The sequence below is a fragment of the Rhinatrema bivittatum genome, chromosome 1 (genome assembly GCF_901001135.1).
Source record: "Rhinatrema bivittatum chromosome 1, aRhiBiv1.1, whole genome shotgun sequence".
NCBI classification, from domain to species: domain Eukaryota; kingdom Metazoa; phylum Chordata; class Amphibia; order Gymnophiona; family Rhinatrematidae; genus Rhinatrema; species Rhinatrema bivittatum.
In genome coordinates, this window is record NC_042615.1 from 284,985,053 (window position 1) to 285,003,479 (window position 18,427).

The 18,427-nt window shown below is 48.9% G+C and overlaps 1 protein-coding gene across 1 annotated transcript in view; it reads right to left on the bottom strand.

Annotated features, from left to right (window-relative positions):
• LOC115094676 (protein O-GlcNAcase-like) overlaps nucleotides 1–18,427 on the bottom strand; it is a 96,228-nt gene that overhangs the window by 41,912 nt on the left and 35,889 nt on the right. The window contains exons 4-6 of the mRNA XM_029607929.1: nucleotides 16,052–16,223; nucleotides 15,464–15,562; nucleotides 1,568–1,855 (exon numbers count right to left, since the gene is read on the bottom strand). Coding sequence (XP_029463789.1) covers nucleotides 1,568–1,855; nucleotides 15,464–15,562; nucleotides 16,052–16,223 — 559 coding nt within the window. The remainder of the gene's footprint in view (nucleotides 1–1,567; nucleotides 1,856–15,463; nucleotides 15,563–16,051; nucleotides 16,224–18,427) is intronic.

Genomic DNA, 18,427 nt, shown 5'->3' on the forward strand with positions numbered 1-18,427 from the left:
GATGTAGCAAGTGCAAGTTTATCCAGAGAAGGGTACACATTTAACTTGTGGCAAATATTCAGCAGAACTTATGCACATTCTGAATATACTCAGAGAAAGTTATAGGCCTACTGTAACTTAACTGGGTAAAGTTAGGACTGTAATTTTTCTGACAGACAGTGCTGAATGTATATGCTCAACATATACGTCCTGAATACGTCCTTTGGTGTCCCCTTTTGCGCAGGTAAATTTTGTGTGCTCAATATGTATGTGGAGAAAAACATTCAAAGTTTGTTTTTTGTGCACCTTACTCAAAAGGTTACATGCACAGAGGCTTTGAATATTGACCATAATGAGATCCCCTTTAAGGTATAGTGCTCATTTCATGTTTTTAAACAATTTGCTTGAAAACTGGCTTCAAGCCATCTTTAAACTGCAAAAGTAATTGTCTTTAAGTATCATGGAAATATTTCAAACTTGTCTGAACCCTGTTTCAAATTGATTTCAAATGAATTGTGAGAAAGTTACATGAGAATGGCAGTGTATATTATCTGTATGATCAAGAATCTCTCCAAGTAGATGGCTACCTTAAGAAGGATAGGCAGCTCCAGTCCTGGAGTGCCACAAACAGGTCCGATTTTCAGGATCTCCACAATGAATATCGTTGAGATATATTTGCACTTATTGACTCCATTGTATGCAAATATATCTCATGCATATTGTTGGCAGCACTCCAAGGCTAGTGTTGCCTACCCTTGACCTACAATAACCATATTCTGCAACCCACAATACTTATATACTTGCCAGTGCCACTATTAAACATATTACATTCATCTACAGTAGCACAACATAACAGCATAGTAAATGTCAGTAGATAAGGATCATTTGGCACACCCAGTCTGTCCTGTTACTCCTACCTACACTATTGTAGCTTTGGTCATCACTCTTCTTTGCCTTTCCACCACTCTCTGTGCTAAGGAGATCTCCCAGCTGCTAGTCTTACAAGTTTAATCACCTGCAGAAAGTTCTTCTTCATCCGTTCTGCCATTAGCTGGAGAATGTAGCCAAGCTGCCTTGCCCCACGTTAAGTGACTTGCCACTTCTTCTCAATTTTCCCTGAAAGTGTACCCAAGTTCTGCTTCCACTCTTATCCTAGGAGTTTGACTAAATGCTGCTCTGTGCAAATCAGCTTTGTTGTCATCCCCTTTTGGCCTGCTGTTGCTCTAGGTAAACATACATTGTGTTTCCATACCTAAAGCAAGACTAAGACACCTACTCCACTTGAAAGGAAAGAGTAAAAGCAAAAAAGAAAACATATGTATCATACACAATAAAATGCAGAAAGATTACCTTACCTAACCACATTCTTATTTATTTTGTAGCTAGTGCTAGCATAAGACACAGGGTATTTTCATTGCATATTATCCAGTTATAATTTGTACTAACAACAGTAAAAATGTTGATGTGTCAGAAACTCTTACAGGTTTACGTGATGACTGGAAGGTATACTGCCCGAGTTTGGCATGCAGCACAACAGTATCAAAAAGTGATGGTGACAAACTTTGAAAAACTATTTAATAAAGAGTACCTGCTTCTCTCCTCTTTTTCTTGCCACCACCCATCCCGCACTGTAGCCAATTAGCCAGAGTATGAAATGGAATAAAATTGGCCTCAAATTCGCAGTTTGGGTTAAGGAGAACGCCACGAAGCTTAGGAATCAGGCATGAAGGGCGGCCTTTGTAAGGCCCTAGAAAGACCCTTCGAGAGTCATAATCATTGGCATGAAGGTTGTCCCAGATGACAGGGTGCCTCCTGATGACCCCTGTCACATCCTGTAATGAGTCTGGCGACAGCTCCTTAGACACAACTTTTGGCCCTAGAAAACCAGAAACAGAAGGCACAGCTTAAGTCTCCTGCCACCTGGGCCTTATCAGACTATAGAAAATATCTTTAAATATGTGGAAATTATATAATGCATTCTATTCCAGAGAGAACTGAAAGCACTTTAAAGACTTACAATACTTTCACAAGGAAACCCTCCTCTAGTCAACTCCAGCTTGCCACAAAACTATTCACATCATGAAGGCAATTGCTGTGACACTCTAGAGAAGAAAGGTTTCCAGCCGTACATTTATCTTTAATGTAAGAAATGCAAATCAGACTCCATCCTATTGTGAACAGCCTATGCTCCACAATTAAATCACACTACATCTGGCTTCATTTTTAAAATTACATTGTGATTCGCAGTCTGCTTGCATTTGTAAATAGGGAAGAACAAGGGAAATTTAAGATGGTACATCCATGAAACAAAACGGGTCTGACTAATGATTGTTCACCCTAACTTGTTTATTTACCAGTGGAACATATTGAAAAGAAATAAGAATTGAGGAGATGTTTACTATGTTAAGATATTTACTCTAACACAATCACCTATTATTTGTCTTTACTTTATTTATTCACATTTACATATCACTTTGTAAAACTCATGATGATTTACAATAAAAAAGAATTATTTTAAAAAAATAAAACTATGAAATCAACAATATAGTTTAAAAATGTTTAACAAGATCAATACAACAATTTGTTACACCAACCCGTTTCATAATAAAAACATTGCCCAAAAATCAACAAAATCCTCTTCCTCCATAAAAGTCCATTCCTCCCACTCCTGCAGCAACTACTCTAATGTTTCTAATCGGCCTTGGCCCATTATGAATAATACATCTTGAAAAACCAAGTTTTTGGGCCTTTCCTAAACTTCAAAAAGACAAACTTTTCCTTCTATCCGCTTTGCAATGCTTATTTGTTTACCTAGCCTGTGCAATTTAGTCCTTGTTGGTTATTGCCTGAATATAAATCCTCTTTTCTTCATTCCCCCACCATTGAAGCAGTGGGCTATGCTGTATCTGTATTCAAAGTGAAGTATCAGGCTTGATTGGTTCAGTGTAGTAACCGCCGCAACAAGCAAGCTATTCCCACGCTTATTTGTTTACCCAGCCTGTGCAATTTAGTCCTTGGTTGTTGTCTGAATATAAATCCTCTTTTCTTCATTCCCCCTGTCATTGAAGCAGAGAGCTGCTTGGATATGCATTGAAAGTGAAGTATCAGGCTTATTTGGTTTGGGGTAGTAACCGCTGCAACAAGCAAGCTACTCCCATGCTTTTGTGAATGCAAATCCTTTTTCCCACATCTCCTCTTGCCGTTGAAGCATACAGCAATGTTGAAGTCGCATTAACCGTAAGAATTTTTATTGAATAAGGGTATTAATCACCAGGTAGTAGCCGTCATTCCCGCAAGCCACCCCCATGCCTCTTCTCTTCATTCACATCCTCAAGACTTTATGGATCCACAGTGTTTATCCCACGCCCCTTTGAAATCCTTCACAGTTTTGGTCTTCACCACTTCCTCTGGAAGGGCGTTCCAGGCATCCACCACTCTCTCTGTGAAGATGACCAGTGCCACACCACCAGTGCTTGTAAGGTAGGCACTTACTGAAGATCTCTCTGATCTGTGATCTCAGTGAGTGAGTGCTGCAGAGGATCAGTGCAGAGTTAATATCTTTCAGGCATTAGTGTGCTGGAATGGAGGTGCTAGCTAGCTAGTCACTAGCCACACAGTTGCTGTGAGAATGCGGGTAGCGGACCCATCTCTGGTGGAATGTGTGCCCTCGGGTGATGACACAGCTGTAGAGGAGCTCCAGCAAGTGAGAGGCGTCCGAATGTAGGCTGATGAGATGGACCTTGACCACCACCGCACCTGTACGCAGCAGAAGAGATCCAAACAACGCAATGTTGGTCTCATGAGTGGTCCTCTGACTACTCCTAGCCCTTTCAGACCTGCCGCATGGAGCCACAACTGCAACAGGGCGAATGGTGGTCAAAGGATGAAGACATCAAGATGAAGACTGGAAACATGAGGGCTTCATGGGTACCTGATTGAAGGTAGATGAAGACAAAGACTTGTATTGCTGAAAAGTACTGGACAGGTACTGTCACATCACGCGCCCTACTCAGCCAATGAGAGATGGTCATGGACTACGCTGGTGATTCCCCCCTCAGGTATTTGAAGAATGTGAGACAAGACTCTGGTTGGTTGATAGGTCGAAGAAGGTGGTAGGAGGCAGGGCTCAGATAGGTCAAAGAAGGAGGACTCCGGAAGGTTGAAGAGATGGTCTGAGAGGACTGAGAGTTGGTAGAAAAAGAGTCACAGTGTCCACAATACTGTCTAGGAGGCCATGCTATGCGCCCTACACAGCCAAGCCTGGCTGGTCGCGGACCACGCTGATGGTTCCCAATACATTCTATTTAGAAGATTCAAATGAAGACTCCGATGAGGCCTGCTCCGAGGGGTGCCCTCCACAGCCAATCAAGGTCAGGTGCGGACCACACAGACGGAACAAGTTTTAAGATAGAGTTCATTCGGTATACGGAGGCAGGTGCAATAGACTCCGAAGGTCTGGCAGGGTATAGGAGACGGAAAGAAGCTCAGAGATAGGACTTGGAGCCAGGAACACCGAGGTGTGACTCTGTGAAAGAACACTGAGACGGGACTCAGTGCAAGGAGGATTAAAAGCCAGAAGCTTCAGGAGGTTGCGCTGCCGAGGAAATGAAGGTCAAATACATGAAGGCTGGATCCAAAGAGACCTCTGAAGAAGAAGATTAAGTTACATGAAGACATCTGGCAGTGAAGATCAGGATGTGAAGACATCAGGAGATGAAGGTCAGGATACGTGAAGACATCTGGCGGTGAAGATCAGGACATGAAGACATCAGGAAATGAAGATCAGGATACATGAAGACATCTGGAACACAGAAGCTTGACGAGACAAGAGACCACGGAAGAAGAATATCTAGATGAAGACAAGGGATCCCACATGGAACGAAGCCTTGAGAAGCCAGAAGACGAAAGTCCTAAGGAAGACTAGTTCCTTGCAAAGGCAAGGAAGGAATGAAGCTTGAAGCCTTTTATACTGCAGAAGAGGCGGATCCATTGATGACATCAGTGGTGCACCACTCCCATGCTGTTCCTTTAAATAGGGAGAGAAAAGCTGGCCTCACCCCCTAGGAGGAAGCAGGAAGCTGTACAGGACCTTGGACAGCGGCCCTGCTACACGCTGAATGCTGAAGGAGCTGAAGAAAGGGCTTAGGGCAGGCCTTGATGCCGGAAGCGGCTCCCTTGCCGCTAAGGATGAAGGAAGAGCGGCGCCCTGCCGCAGGAGAGTCTGGGGCTTCAGGCCCTCTTTCCCCGGAAGGCCCCAGGTAAGATGGTGGCCTCCGGGCCACATAAGAATGCTGCAATGTGGCTCTGGACCATGCTGAGTGTTACAGCACGGCACCTGCCTTGCTGTGTCTGTGCTGGCGGCCCCCAGCCACTAAAGATAAAAAAAGCGCAGCTCTTGCTACAAGAGGTGGAAAACATGTCGGCGGCCTCCGGGCCGCTTGGGAAATGGCAGCGCGGCTCCAGCCACAATTTAAGAATGGCGGCAGCCTCCGGGCTGCTAAAGACATGAAAGGAAGGTGGAGAGACTGCCCGGACAATCTATCTAACTTGTTATTATCCTATCCTCTGTCCTGTGGCATGGGCTCTGCAATCTGTCAAGTTGCCACTGGTCTGAGGCATCTGGACCAATAACATCAGTGCCAGATTTTCAAATTTAATAAAACATTTTAAGAATAGTGAATAAGATGACTAGAGCAGCAACTCAAGTGCTCTTGTACAGTATTACGAAGATACACACGCACACGTCACATCAATGAGTGACGTCACATTATGACATTAGTGTTGCACTTGCGCCTTTGACTGTGTCTGGCTGGCAGGCTAGCAAAGCAGGCAGACCAACAGTACAGCACTGGTCTTTCAGTGACTCACTGGTGGTCACAGCGAGTGCCACCTGACCACTTTCACTAACTGTGTGTGTGTTTGCATTGTGCTGCCAACTTTAGCATTCGAGACGGTCTCCGTAGTGCACTGTGTGTGCTGTCTGTCTATGTGCACTCACTATGTGCAACCAGCTTAAGCAATGACCTTAGAGTCTCTGTGCAAAGTGTGCGCGGTGATCTCTAAAAGAAGTAAAATAATTCAATCGATCATCATGCCTTTTCCCTCTGGAAGAAAACGTGGTACTACCAGTACTACAAGTACTGGTAATGGCTGGCAAATGTTTAAATATGATGGTAGCAGCAAGAGTATTGGCACTGGTAGAGGGCCTGAACAAGGCATGGGTAGTGCTAACAGAAAGAGCAGTCTACCAGTTCCTAGGAAAAGACAGCAAATTTTTGAGAAGAATAAGAATGATAATCCTTCTAATACTTGTGAGGATATAGAAGATCAAGGTTTCTTGCAGGCCAAGGAAGGAGGAAAATCTAAACAATGTGATGGAAAGGCCAAATCTGTGCAGTGCACTTTAGTCTTAGATGGAAAACAGTGCTAGATAAGTTCTTGCATGATGAATCTTATTATTCAAATATTGATGATGATGATGAAGATGATGATAGTAATCATCAATCTGATGTAGATTTCCTAATGGGTGAATTATCTGCTAGCAAGGTGAAGGGAAAATCTGTGGAAGTATCTCAGGGTTTCTTGGCTAGTCACATTTCTGGTGAGAAGGAAGAGAACACTACCAATGACAATGCACTTGCAGATGGTGGTAGTAAATAGTACTAGTCAGAGTGCAAAAACCACTGCCAGCATCACCCCTATACCATTTGAACATTGGCAAGTGACTACTACTACTACTAGTATGACATTGACAACAAGGGTCCAGCCTACAGTAAGGGGCACTAGAAAGAAATCTAAGATTTGGAATCATTTTCATGCTCTGGCTGATCAGAGATTTGCTGAATGTATCCATTGTAAAAAGATGGTGAGCCAGGGAAGGATTACTGGACATATTTCTAATAGCAACATGAGATATCACCTGGACAAACAACATAGCGCTTAGTCCAGGCTTCAACTAAAGCAACAGGGAAACCACAGGAGGAAAGCAGTACAGAAGACTGTGGTCATTCTTCTTCTTCTAGTGTTACCCCACAGTCCTCTTCCTCAGGTACAAGTAGTGTGCATGTGCAGCAGTCTCTCCCCCGGCAGCAGCGGCAAGCTACCATTGAGCAGATGGGGTGGTGTCCTACTGCACTGTCCCGGAGCAGGAAGCAGGCAGTATCCAAAGTGGCTACACAACATATTGATGAAATGATTGCTTTGGATGATCAGCCACTGCAGATTGTAGAGAATGTTGGATTTAAGCAGCTGATCCATTATTTCGCCCCTTACTACAAAGTTCCTTCAAGAACTACATTTAGCCATCGGGTGATTCCTTCCCTATACACACAATGTCGTGCTCAAATGAAGACTGTGCTGGCAAGGGCAAAGGGGAGGAGCATCCATCTCACCACTGACGTTTGCACTAGTATGAATGCAATGCACGCACATTTGTCTCTAACAGCACATTGGTGGCAGCTGGATGAGGCATTAGCTGTAAGCAGCAGTTCAAAAAAGGGTTCCCCACCCATCAGGATACCGGTGGGCTTTACTGCAAAGTGCTATACAAAAGCCACACTTCAGAAAATATCTTACAGGTAATCCAGGGGGTGATGGAAGGATGGCATGGGCTACTTAGAAGTAGCCCATGCTATGACTTTCTTGAGAGATGACAAGATTTGAGTTTTATAGTCAGGAAATCCATTAAAAAAAGAAAAAAAAAATAAGAGTTGAAGTTCTCTAGTGGATTGAGGGAGAGAGGGTCCTGAACTTTAGCTTCCTTGAGTAGAGGAGTAGCCTAGTGGTTGGAGCAACACATTAGGAAGCAGGGAATCCAGGATTCAAATCCTAGTGAAGCGCCTTAGTGATCTAGGGCAACTCGCTTCACCCTTAATTGCCTCAGGTACAAACTGGGACAGTGCGTTCATTGGCCTGTGCCCGGGGATGTGGCCATTTTACAACATGCACATGTATATGTGTGCATGTTGTAAAATAACCTGAATGTGTGCACATGAGTGCGCAATTTTAAGTGGATGGGCACCTAAGCGCGCAAATGCCACTTCTACTGCATAAGAGGGGGAATTTAAAAAGACATGTGCTCCGACACCCATTACCAGTTTTACCAGTTCGTTCCCATTTCATCCAGTTAAGGAATAGGACTACTAAACCCACCTAGTTTAATAGCCTCCCTTCTCCCCTGTTAGCCCTGACCCTTAAAACCCCGCTGATAGGCTTAGTTTTGTTTTTGTTTTATGGCTTACACGCCATCCATAGCAGAAGCAAAGTTACGCAGCAGGGGACCCCGGTGTGCACCTGTGCATGTAAATATTTATATGCAAGTTTCAAGGTGAAATCCAGGAAAGCCTATGTCCTGCCCAGGCTCCGCCCTCACCCCGCCACCTTTTCCAGAGCTTTTCATTTGTGCGTGCAGTGGGTGATACGCACATACACAGGCAGCTTTTCAAATCCGCTTGGGATGCACCATCCCGACTTGTGTGCATATCTCCCGGTTTTGATGCGTGCCAGGCTTTAAAAATTCACCTTTTAGATTGTGAGCCCTCTGGAGACAAGAAAATATCTACAATACCTGAATGTAATCCCCTTTGAAGTAGCTGACCAGCCAGGAAAGGTAGAATATAAATAATGTACCGTATATTTAAAGACAAGTGAGATGAAGAATTTAAGGGTTCTTTTCTTTAAAGGAGACTCTAAAACCTTATGGTAAAGATAAGAAAATTATTATTTACCTGCTAATTTTCGTTCCTGTAGTACCATGGATCAGTCCAGACAGTGGGTTATGTCCCCAATCCAGCAGATGGAGTCAGTCAAAGCTTCGAGGGGGCGTCACCACTAGTGCTACTACCCCCTCTGCAGGAGTTCAGTATCGAGTATATCAAAGCCCGAGTAAACAAAGAACCCCCAGATTGGATCAAGTTTAATCAACGGCGAAAACAGCCGCATAACCTAAGCAACAAAACCGTACCTGTCCCACCAACGGGTGGGAGGTCAAAAGGTCAGCGTGTCACCCCCAGAAACGGAACTGTGACAAACAGTGAAAAACTGAGAAATCGGGAGAGAGAGAAAATACTCCCATCCAGTAGCGGCAAAACTGTCGAGCAGAAATAAAAACCCAAATGCGGTGGGCGTCTGGACTGATCCATGGTACTACAGGAACGAAAATTAGCAGGTAAATAATAATTTTCTTTTCCCTGTACGTACCTGGATCAGTCCAGACAGTGGGATGTACCCAAGCTCCCTAAACCGGGTGGGATCCTGCGAGACCCGCTCGTAGAACCTGCTCACCAAAGTGTCCAAAGACCGAGGAAGCGAGGTGAAGACGATAGTGTCTGGAGAAAGTGTGTAGCGATTTCCAGGTGGCTGCTCTACAGATTTCTTGAGAGGAGACCGAGCGGGTCTCCGCCCAAGAGGCCGCCTGAGAGCGTGTAGAATGCGCGACAATACCAGGTGGGGGAGTCCGCCCCACCCCAATGTAGGAAGCGGCAATGCCAGCCTTCAACCATCTGGCAATGGTCGTCTTCGAGGCCTGAGCTCCCTTCCGAGGGCCGGACCAGAGGACGAAGAGATGGTCAGAAGTCCTGAAGTCATTCGTAGCCTCCAGATAGAGGTGCAGGGTGCGCTTGACGTCCAGAAGCCGGAGAGACCTCGGTTCCGAAGCGGAGAAGGAAGGAAGCTCCACCGTCTGATTCACATGGAACGCGGACACCACCTTCGGGAGGAAGGAGGGAACCGTACGAATCGAAACCCCGGAATCCGAGAACCGGAGATAGGGTTCTCTGCACGACAGGGCCTGCAGCTCCGAGATGCGCCGAGCGGAGCAGATAGCCACCAGGAACACCGCCTTGAGAGTGAGATCCTTGATCGTCGCATTCCGCGGTGGTTCAAACGGAGGTCCTGACATGGCTCGTAGCACCAGGTTGAGACTCCAGGAGGGACAAGGATTCCGCACCGGAGGTCGCATGTGTTGGACACCCTTGAGAAAACGGAGAATATCCGGGTGTTGTAGCAGGGAACCCCCGTCCCGCAGGAGCGAGCCAAGGGCGGCCACCTGAACCCGGAGTGAGTTGTAGGCAAGTCCCTTGTCCACCCCTGCTTGCAGAAACTGAAGGATCTGAGGAACCGATGCCTCAGAGGGACTCGTGTCCAGTCCGGCACACCACAGCTCGAACACCTTCCAGACTCGCACATAGGCTACCGACGTCGAAGTCTTTCGAGAACGCAGCAGTGTTGAGACTACCGCCTCCTGGTAGCCCCGGCGCCGGAGGCGGCGCCTCTCAAAAGCCAGGCCGCAAGACAGAAGAGTTCTGCCTGGTCGAAAATACCGGGCCTTGGTGAAGGAGGCGGGGGAGATGTCCCAGACGGATGGGTCCGTCGATCACCAGTTGGAGCAGGTCCGCAAACCAAGGTCGTCTTGGCCACTCCGGAGCGACGAAGATCACCGGACCCTGGTGTACCTCTACGCGGCGGAGTAGCCTTCCCACCAGCGGCCACGGCGGGAACGCGTAAAGAAGCAGGTTGGCCGGCCACGGGAGTACGAGAGCGTCCACGCCCTCTGCTCCCCGCTCCCTCCGGCGGCTGAAGAACCGGGGAGCCTTGGTATTTCGTGCGGACGCCATGAGATCGAGGTGGGGGGGTCCCCACCGTCGAACGAGCAGTTGCATCGCCTCGTCGGAGAGGGACCATTCCCCGGGGTCCAAGAGCTGACGGCTGAGGTAGTCGGCCTGTACGTTGTCCACGCCCGCGATGTGCGAGGCCGCCAGGCGGGCCAGATACCGCTCCGCCCACTGCATCAGCATTTCTGCTTCGAGCGCGACCTGCGGGCTGCGGGTGCCGCCCTGTCGGTTGATGTAGGCCACCGTCGTCGCATTGTCCGATAAGATCCTGACCTCCCGGTTCCGGAGGAGTGGCAGGAAGTGCTGGAGCGCTAATCTGACCGCTCTGGTCTCCAGTAGATTTATGGACCACTTCGATTCCTCCGCGGACCACGTCCCTTGCGTGGCGCTGCGGTCGCAGACCGCTCCCCATCCTACTAGACTGGCGTCGGTGGTTACCACGACCCAATTTGGCAGATCGAGAGACATGCCGCGGGCCAAATTCTCCGGGTTCATCCACCAGGTTAGACTGTTCCTGGCAAACAGCGGTAGAGGAAGGAGCACCTGGTAGTCTTGTGAAAGCGGCTTCCAACGTGATAGAAGCGCTCTCTGTAGAGGCCTGAGGCGCGCAAATGCCCAAGGGACCATGTCGATGGTGGAGCCCATCACCCCTAGGAGCTGCAGATAGTCCCAGGAGGTGGGAACCGATAACGCAGAAAACCGTTGTATGTGATCCCGCAGGACTCGCGCCTTGTCCTGACGTAGAAAGACCGCGCCCAGGCGGGTGTCGAAGGTCGCCCCTAGGAAATCCAGGCGCTGCGAAGGTACCAGGGAGCTCTTGGAGAAATTCACCACCCATCCGAGGGACTGCAGAAACTCGATAACTCTGGCCACAGCCTCCTGTCCATGCTGAAAAGACTTCGCTCGGATGAGCCAATCGTCCAGGTAAGGATGAATGAGAATCCCCTCCTTCCGCAAGGCAGCCGCCACCACCACCATGATCTTGGTGAAAGTGCGCGGAGCCGTTGCTAGCCCGAACGGGAGAGCCACAAACTGGAAATGTTGATCCAGGATCTTGAACCGCAGAAGACAATGATGCTCCCGGCGAATGGGGATGTGGAGGTAGGCCTCCGTCAGGTCCAGGGAGGCCAGGAATTCCCCGCGATGCACCGCCGCGATCACGGACCGCAGCGTTTCCATGCGGAACCGAACCACCCGGAGAGATTTGTTGACTTCTTTCAAGTCCAGAATGGGCCGGTAGGATCCGTCCTTCTTTGGCACCACGAAGTAGATGGAATAATGGCCCGAGCCCACCTCTTCGAAGGGCACGGGCACAATGGCGCCTATCTCCCAAAGTCTGTCCAGGGTCAACTGCACCGCCTGTCGCTTGGTGTCCGAGCCGCAAGGGGAGAAAATGAACCGTCCCTTTGGAGCGCGGACAAACTCCAACGCGTAACCTTGTCCGATGGTGTCCAAGACCCACTGATCCGAGGTGATTTGCGCCCACTCCTCGTAGAAGAACGCCAGTCGTCCCCCGATCCTGGGGACGGCGGAGTGGGCGAGCTGAACATCATTGCGAGGACTTGGGAGAGGGTTGTCCAGCTGCGGGGGCGGGCCGCGCGGGGCGGCGCCCGCGAAAGGAGCGAGACCAGGGCTGAGACCTGGGGGCAGAGGGCCTGGCTGCCGCCGGTCTGTAGTTCCGGTAGCGCCGTTGCGCCCTGGCTTTGGTCCGCGAGGACGAGAACGCCCTGGTGGAGCGATACCTGTCTTCCGGCAGGCGATGAACCGCATTTTCCCCCAGCGTCTTGATGATTTGATCCAAATCGTCCCCGAACAGGAACTTTGCCCCTAAATGGCAGGGAGCCCAGGCTCGACTTGGAGGATGTGTCCGCCGCCCAGTTGCGGAGCCATAGGAGGCGCCGTGCCGCTACCACCGAGGCCATGGAGCGGGCGAGGACCCGAAACAGGTCATAGGAGGCGTCAGCCCCATACGCAACCGCAGCTTCCAGTCTATCCGCCTGGGCGGGCCTCCCCGGCCGGTAGGACCTGAGACGTGAGCAGTTGTTGAACCCAGAGAAGGCTGGCACGCTGAACCAGCGAGCTACACATCACCGCCCGCAAACCTACCGCGGAGACCTCGAAGACCCGCTTGAGGAAGACTTCCAACTTGCGATCTTGCGCGTCTCGTAAGGCCGCTCCCCCTGTAAACTGGGATGGTTGTCCTCTTCGTGACCGCTGTCACCGCGGAGTCCACTTTAGGTACCTTGATGAGATCGAGAAAAATCTTCCGGCAGCGGGTAGAGCCTCTCCATGGTCCGGCTGCCCTTAAAGGAAGCTTCCGGGGCATCCCACTCCCCGGTGAGAAGCTGAAGGAAAGAATCATGAATGGGAAAGGCCCGCGCCCTCGGCCTCCGGGCTGCCAGGACCGGATCCCCCTTCCTTGAGGAAGTGACCACGGCGGGCGCTACGGGCGCGGGCGGCTCCGGCGGTGGATCGAGGTCCAACTCCTTAATAACCTGTGGAAGTAGGTCCTCCAGCTCTTCCCGCTGGAACAGGCGCAGCGTGTGCGGATCATCACCCTCTGAAGTGGAGTCCGCTTGACCCGGATCCGCCGGGTCCGATCCAGGGGAACCTGGTCCTGAGCCCGCAGTCCCCGAGCTGCCCGGGAGCCGGGCACGAGCGGGAGGCAGAGGGGCCCCCACACCCGCCGGAGCGGGGGGGGCCGGTGAAGGTAGCGAGAGCCGCGGTATCTTATTTGGAGGAGGTCCCGTGGGAGCCTCCAGGCTCTGCAGATATGCGGTGTGCAGCAACAGAATAAACTCTGGGGAAAACCCCTGTCTACCCGAGGGGGGCTCCGAGGGGGGGGGCCCCGGGGAACCCGGCCCCTGCGGGACCGTCTCCGGGTCCGATTCCGGGAGTAAATGTGGCGGGGATTCCCCAGCATCCCCGGCCCCCAGCGCTGTCTGCTCCCCCCTCAGGGCGTGCAGAGTGTAAGATGGCCGCCGTTCCCGCCAGGAATGGGGGAGGGGGACGGCCCCCGCCGCCCGGGCAAGCCTGTGAGGCGAGGGAAATTGATGCGGGGGGGCCGCGAGGTTGCCTTCCCCCCACGGGGAGACACCCTCGCACAGATGCCCTCCCTCGATATCCGCGAGCCAGCTCGCCGCAAGCAGAGCAGCGCTCTGGCCGCGGCACATCGGAGCTGTGCAGGGAAAACAGGCAGAGCAAAAATCACCCGGCAGAGCCTCGGGGGGGGCCGAGAACGGGAGCGCCGCTGCGGGGGGGCCCGGACGGCCTGCACAACCCGCCGAGAATGAAGACGGCACCGCGGGGGGGGCCTTCCAGGCCGCGCGACCCGCCAACGACGAGCTCCCTGCCTGCCTCCGCAGCCCACGAGGAGCCGCGAAAATGGCCGCAGGCAAGAGAGGGAACGCGGAGAGGCCGGTCCTACTGGCCTCCGCGACCGTCCGTCGAAGCAAACTGCAGGGAAAGAAGCAAAAAACAAAACACTGCACTTACCCCGCACGCAACGAAAGGAGAAGGAGAGAGCAGACAAACATAGAGGGAAGCCACGCCTCCCAATTAAGGCCCTCTAATTAACTTTATCCTTTTTAATTTTTTTTTTTTTTTTTTTATTTTTTTTTTTTTTTTTAAACCAAAACTTGATCCAAAAATAAGTAGGCAGAGAGAAAATGAGAAAGAGAAGTACAAGGAATGCCTAAGGTAATCGGGAGCAACCCGTATTCCCTACTCGCATCTGCTGGAGTCAGAAGATACTGAACTCCTGCAGAGGGGGTAGTAGCACTAGTGGTGACGCCCCCTCGAAGCTTTGACTGACTCCATCTGCTGGATTGGGGACATAACCCACTGTCTGGACTGATCCAGGTACGTACAGGGAACATCCATTTAGAAATGCTGCCTTCCAAATAATCCCATTCTGCAGTCTGAGGGCTTTTAATTACACTCTTTTAATTTTTAATTGTATAAAAATGGTTTTGCCTTTGCCCCCACACTGCTTGCACAGCATTACCCAAGCAGCTCTGGAAACCCCCAGCAGACTGAGGGCTGGTGGAGCATCTCCTCAGTTCTGCTCTTCGGGTGGCATGGGCTGCCAACCATCTTTCCTTCCTCTTTGGGTCTGAACTCATCACCTTTCTGGTGTGTGCCCGAGCCCTGATAGATGGGAGACCTGAATCGAGATTGCCCATGCTGTAGTACATGGCACTGCAACCGTAATAAGTTCAAAGAGTTTTTGTTTTTTTTAGCAGGGCTCAGTAGCATTTTTAATTCTAAGTAGGCCCCTGTGCATTTCATGATATTACTCTACCATCAAGACTTCTTGCCATTCATAGACTATGTGATATTAAGCAATTCTAAAAAGACAGCATGTTTACCAATTGTGCTGTACTTAAAAATTACTTAAGCTAATTACTGTTAACCTAAAATATACTAAAATGAATCAAATATATATTTTAATTATCAAAATGTATTATATATATTTGTTTAGCTTAACATACCCAGTCAACAGTAGAAAGCCCTGATGAGTATGATATCACAAAAATCAGAGCAGGCTTTTATTTGGATCTAAACTGGTTTTGTCTACACTTGCTTAAAAAATGCAAACGTTTAAATAAGAAAACTCAAAGAAGAGAGCTTGAAAGCACAAGTGACTTTAGAACCTACTACTTTGAAATGTAGCCTGACTCGTGCACAAAATGTACCACCAAAGGTTTGCTTTCTTGAGAAGGCAGTGATTTAGCCTCAAACTCTAAAATCCAATGGAGAAGGCAAAGGGAAAATGATTTACAGTATATTCCTTACCACATATCATCCTGAAAAAATTTCTCTTGAGCAGTACATGGGAAAAAAAAATAGAATGTACAGATGACAGTGCTCACCTGTCCAGATAACTTCAATCCCTGGGTGCAGCTCCTCCCCCACCGTCTGGAGGTATCGGGACTTGCTCAAGCTGGGGTAGCAAAGAGAGTTACAGTACTCTGCAGGAAGAGCAAAGGAAGCCGGCAATGAAAGCGCACTGGAAATGAAGGAAGACTTGGATGCAGCAAATTATGAGACCAGGGCCACATTGTGCTAGACTGTGCTACGGACATGGTGTGAGAGGAGGAACATGGCCTCCTCTAAAACCTCCAGATAAGCAGAATAATTAATTAAGCAACTAGTTTTTTTAGGTGGTGCTAGTCCTCTCCCTTTTGGCAGGAAGAATAAATCTCTAAACTCAGAGCGTCTTGCCCTGATTCCCCCTGCTCAGGCTCCTCCATGATTTGGCCACCACTCACTGTTATGCTGTTGCCAGCTAAAAAGCTGCTGTGCCATTGAACTGACTAGTGCCAGCCTCACACAGGAAGTAACTGTGGCCTTTCCTGAGTACTGGATAACTCGCTCCTTCCTATTACAGGTTTATTAACCCATTTGCTGTGAGAGTTCCCGACAGAGGCAGTCGTGCAAAGGTAAGTTGTTGTTATTACCCGTGGGACAGAAGAGGAAAATTCGAGGCTCTCCCAAATACTGATAGATCTCATTGGTGACAGACACCTGAGCTTGTGCAAAAGACGCAAAGATGTCTTTGTCCGCTACGCTCATAGACACGTCAATGTCATCAAAGAGTAGTGCGAAGGACTTGCAGCCAAGGTCTGCCACCTGTACCAGGAAACCAAAAAGATCATTATTAATGTATGCGTCACACCTGTATGGCTTTCACTCTACTTTAAAATGGTAAATGTTCTCATTCAACAGTGTCACCTAGGATGACAGGGTGATCCATCCCCTAAAACAGTATTTCCCAACCAGTGTGCCACAGCACACCGGTGTGCCTTTAGACCTGATCGGGTGTGCCACAGAAAAATCACCCTGCCTGATGCTTGGACCCAGGCCAACACCTGGGCTCGGCTCTTAGCACCTTGTATCAACAAGAAATACTGGTGGTGGCATTTAAACATATAGGAGCTCCTTTTAGGGAACTTGTGTGATCATGCATGCCTCTTCCTAGCTACAGCATGAGCCCCAGAGTGTGATAATTAATGGGCATAGTCAGGGCATGGATAGCTGGTCTCTGCTTTGGGCAGCACACTCACATCGCACATAGCACCTCCTCATCTTCCCTATCCTGAGCCTCCTCCTTTGAGTCCTTCCACCCTCTGTCCAATCCCTAGACTGAGTAAGATGGGAAAGCATGCACGGAGCACTGGATGTGACTTATCCTGAGTGTTGGAAGTAGCAGTAGTGAAGGAGCTCTAGCAGCCACATGTGGCAGCCAAGATAACTAACCTAGACATAGATTCATCATTTTGCTATAAATATAGCAAAAATAGCACCCATGATAAAAAGGGGGCATAGATAGGCTAATCTTCCTGATACCGCATCACATAGGTATTTACTGTAGATTTGTATATTTTACTCTCTACCTAGCTTGATGCTCTCACTTCATTTACCTTTCATCCCTCCAAATCACATTAAATCTTCACTGATGGTTAACTGTGCTGTTCATATGTATGACTGTGCATATAAAACTACCTCCCAAAACCCACCCCACCCCACGAACCTCACCCTTAGTTCATAATGCCCTCTCTTACTATGGTATAAAAAGTTCAATTATGAGTGACCAACCTCCACAGAGGCTCTCTCTCTCGCCTCCTCCCCTCCCGAACCGGGATTTGTGATAAATACTGTTTTGGCCATTACACACAGCAAAAGCAGGCACAATGCACAGAAAAAAGTTGTAGTTATTAGTGCTGTTAAAACCTGTGTTGCTGTGCATTACTTTATCGCACACAACGTTAACCAATCCTCATTTCCATTTACTCTGCCAAAACTCCTCCCACTCGAATGCTAATTTTAAATTTGCATATGCATTTCACGATGCGGTATTTATCACGTGTGTTATGGCATTAGGGTCCTAACACACGCAATAACGCCCTAACACATTTTGATAAATGACCCTGATAGCTGGTTGGCAGCTGCCTGCTCTTGTATATAGAGGGATCTGGTCCATTGTGATGAGTTTGCGTGCACTTTTGTTTCCTCTCTTCCTTGTTCTAAAGTTTGGAAGAGAGACTGGTGGGGCTTTCAGTGCTTCCCTAGCTCTTCTTTTGGCTATATGAGTCCTCTCCATATCCTCATTGCCTACTCCGTGCAGGCTGGTGAGCCTTGGGCTTGAAAACATTGGCAACCACAGCCCTAAAGGCTGTATAATGGTAGGAGTGCTCTAAAGGGTGATGCCACGAGACACTGGGGGAGGAGAAAAGGCAGTTCCTGGAGTGAACAGATGTACATCTTGGAGGGAGTCTGGGGAGAGGCAACATAGGGGCTGCGCTCTGTTTTAGATTTCCAGTTGTTCACAAGAAGGGATGTCTCTCCTGTAAGGGCAAAGGGCCTGGCTAACCCAGGAAGATCCAAACCTGAGGAAAAAGGAGATGATTTATTCTGGCCAGACTGCCATCTGTGAGTCATTTTGGTATAAGAAGAGGATTTTTTTTTTTTTTTTTTAAATTCTTGAGGAGGTCTGAAGATTTTGGGGCCTTGCTCAGAAGTAATAATAGTGTCCAGTGTGAAACTGGAAATGACTTAAGCAGCATTAGATCTGTGACTGCAGATGTGATTTTATAATCTGAAGAGCTGCCTGTTTGAATTTTTGTTCTGGGACTGTGTACTTGTGCGTGTGTGTGTGTGTGTATGGGGTGGGGGTTATCTGCTGACTGAAGTTTTCTACGTAACATTGATCTTTCTTTCTATAACACTTTGAGTGTGGACTGTTTGTTTCCTAGAACGTGATCCTCTTCAGGCTCGGCAGGTTTATCCTATTCCTATTCCCAGACTCCGCATTTCCCCACCCTGCAACAAGTGGG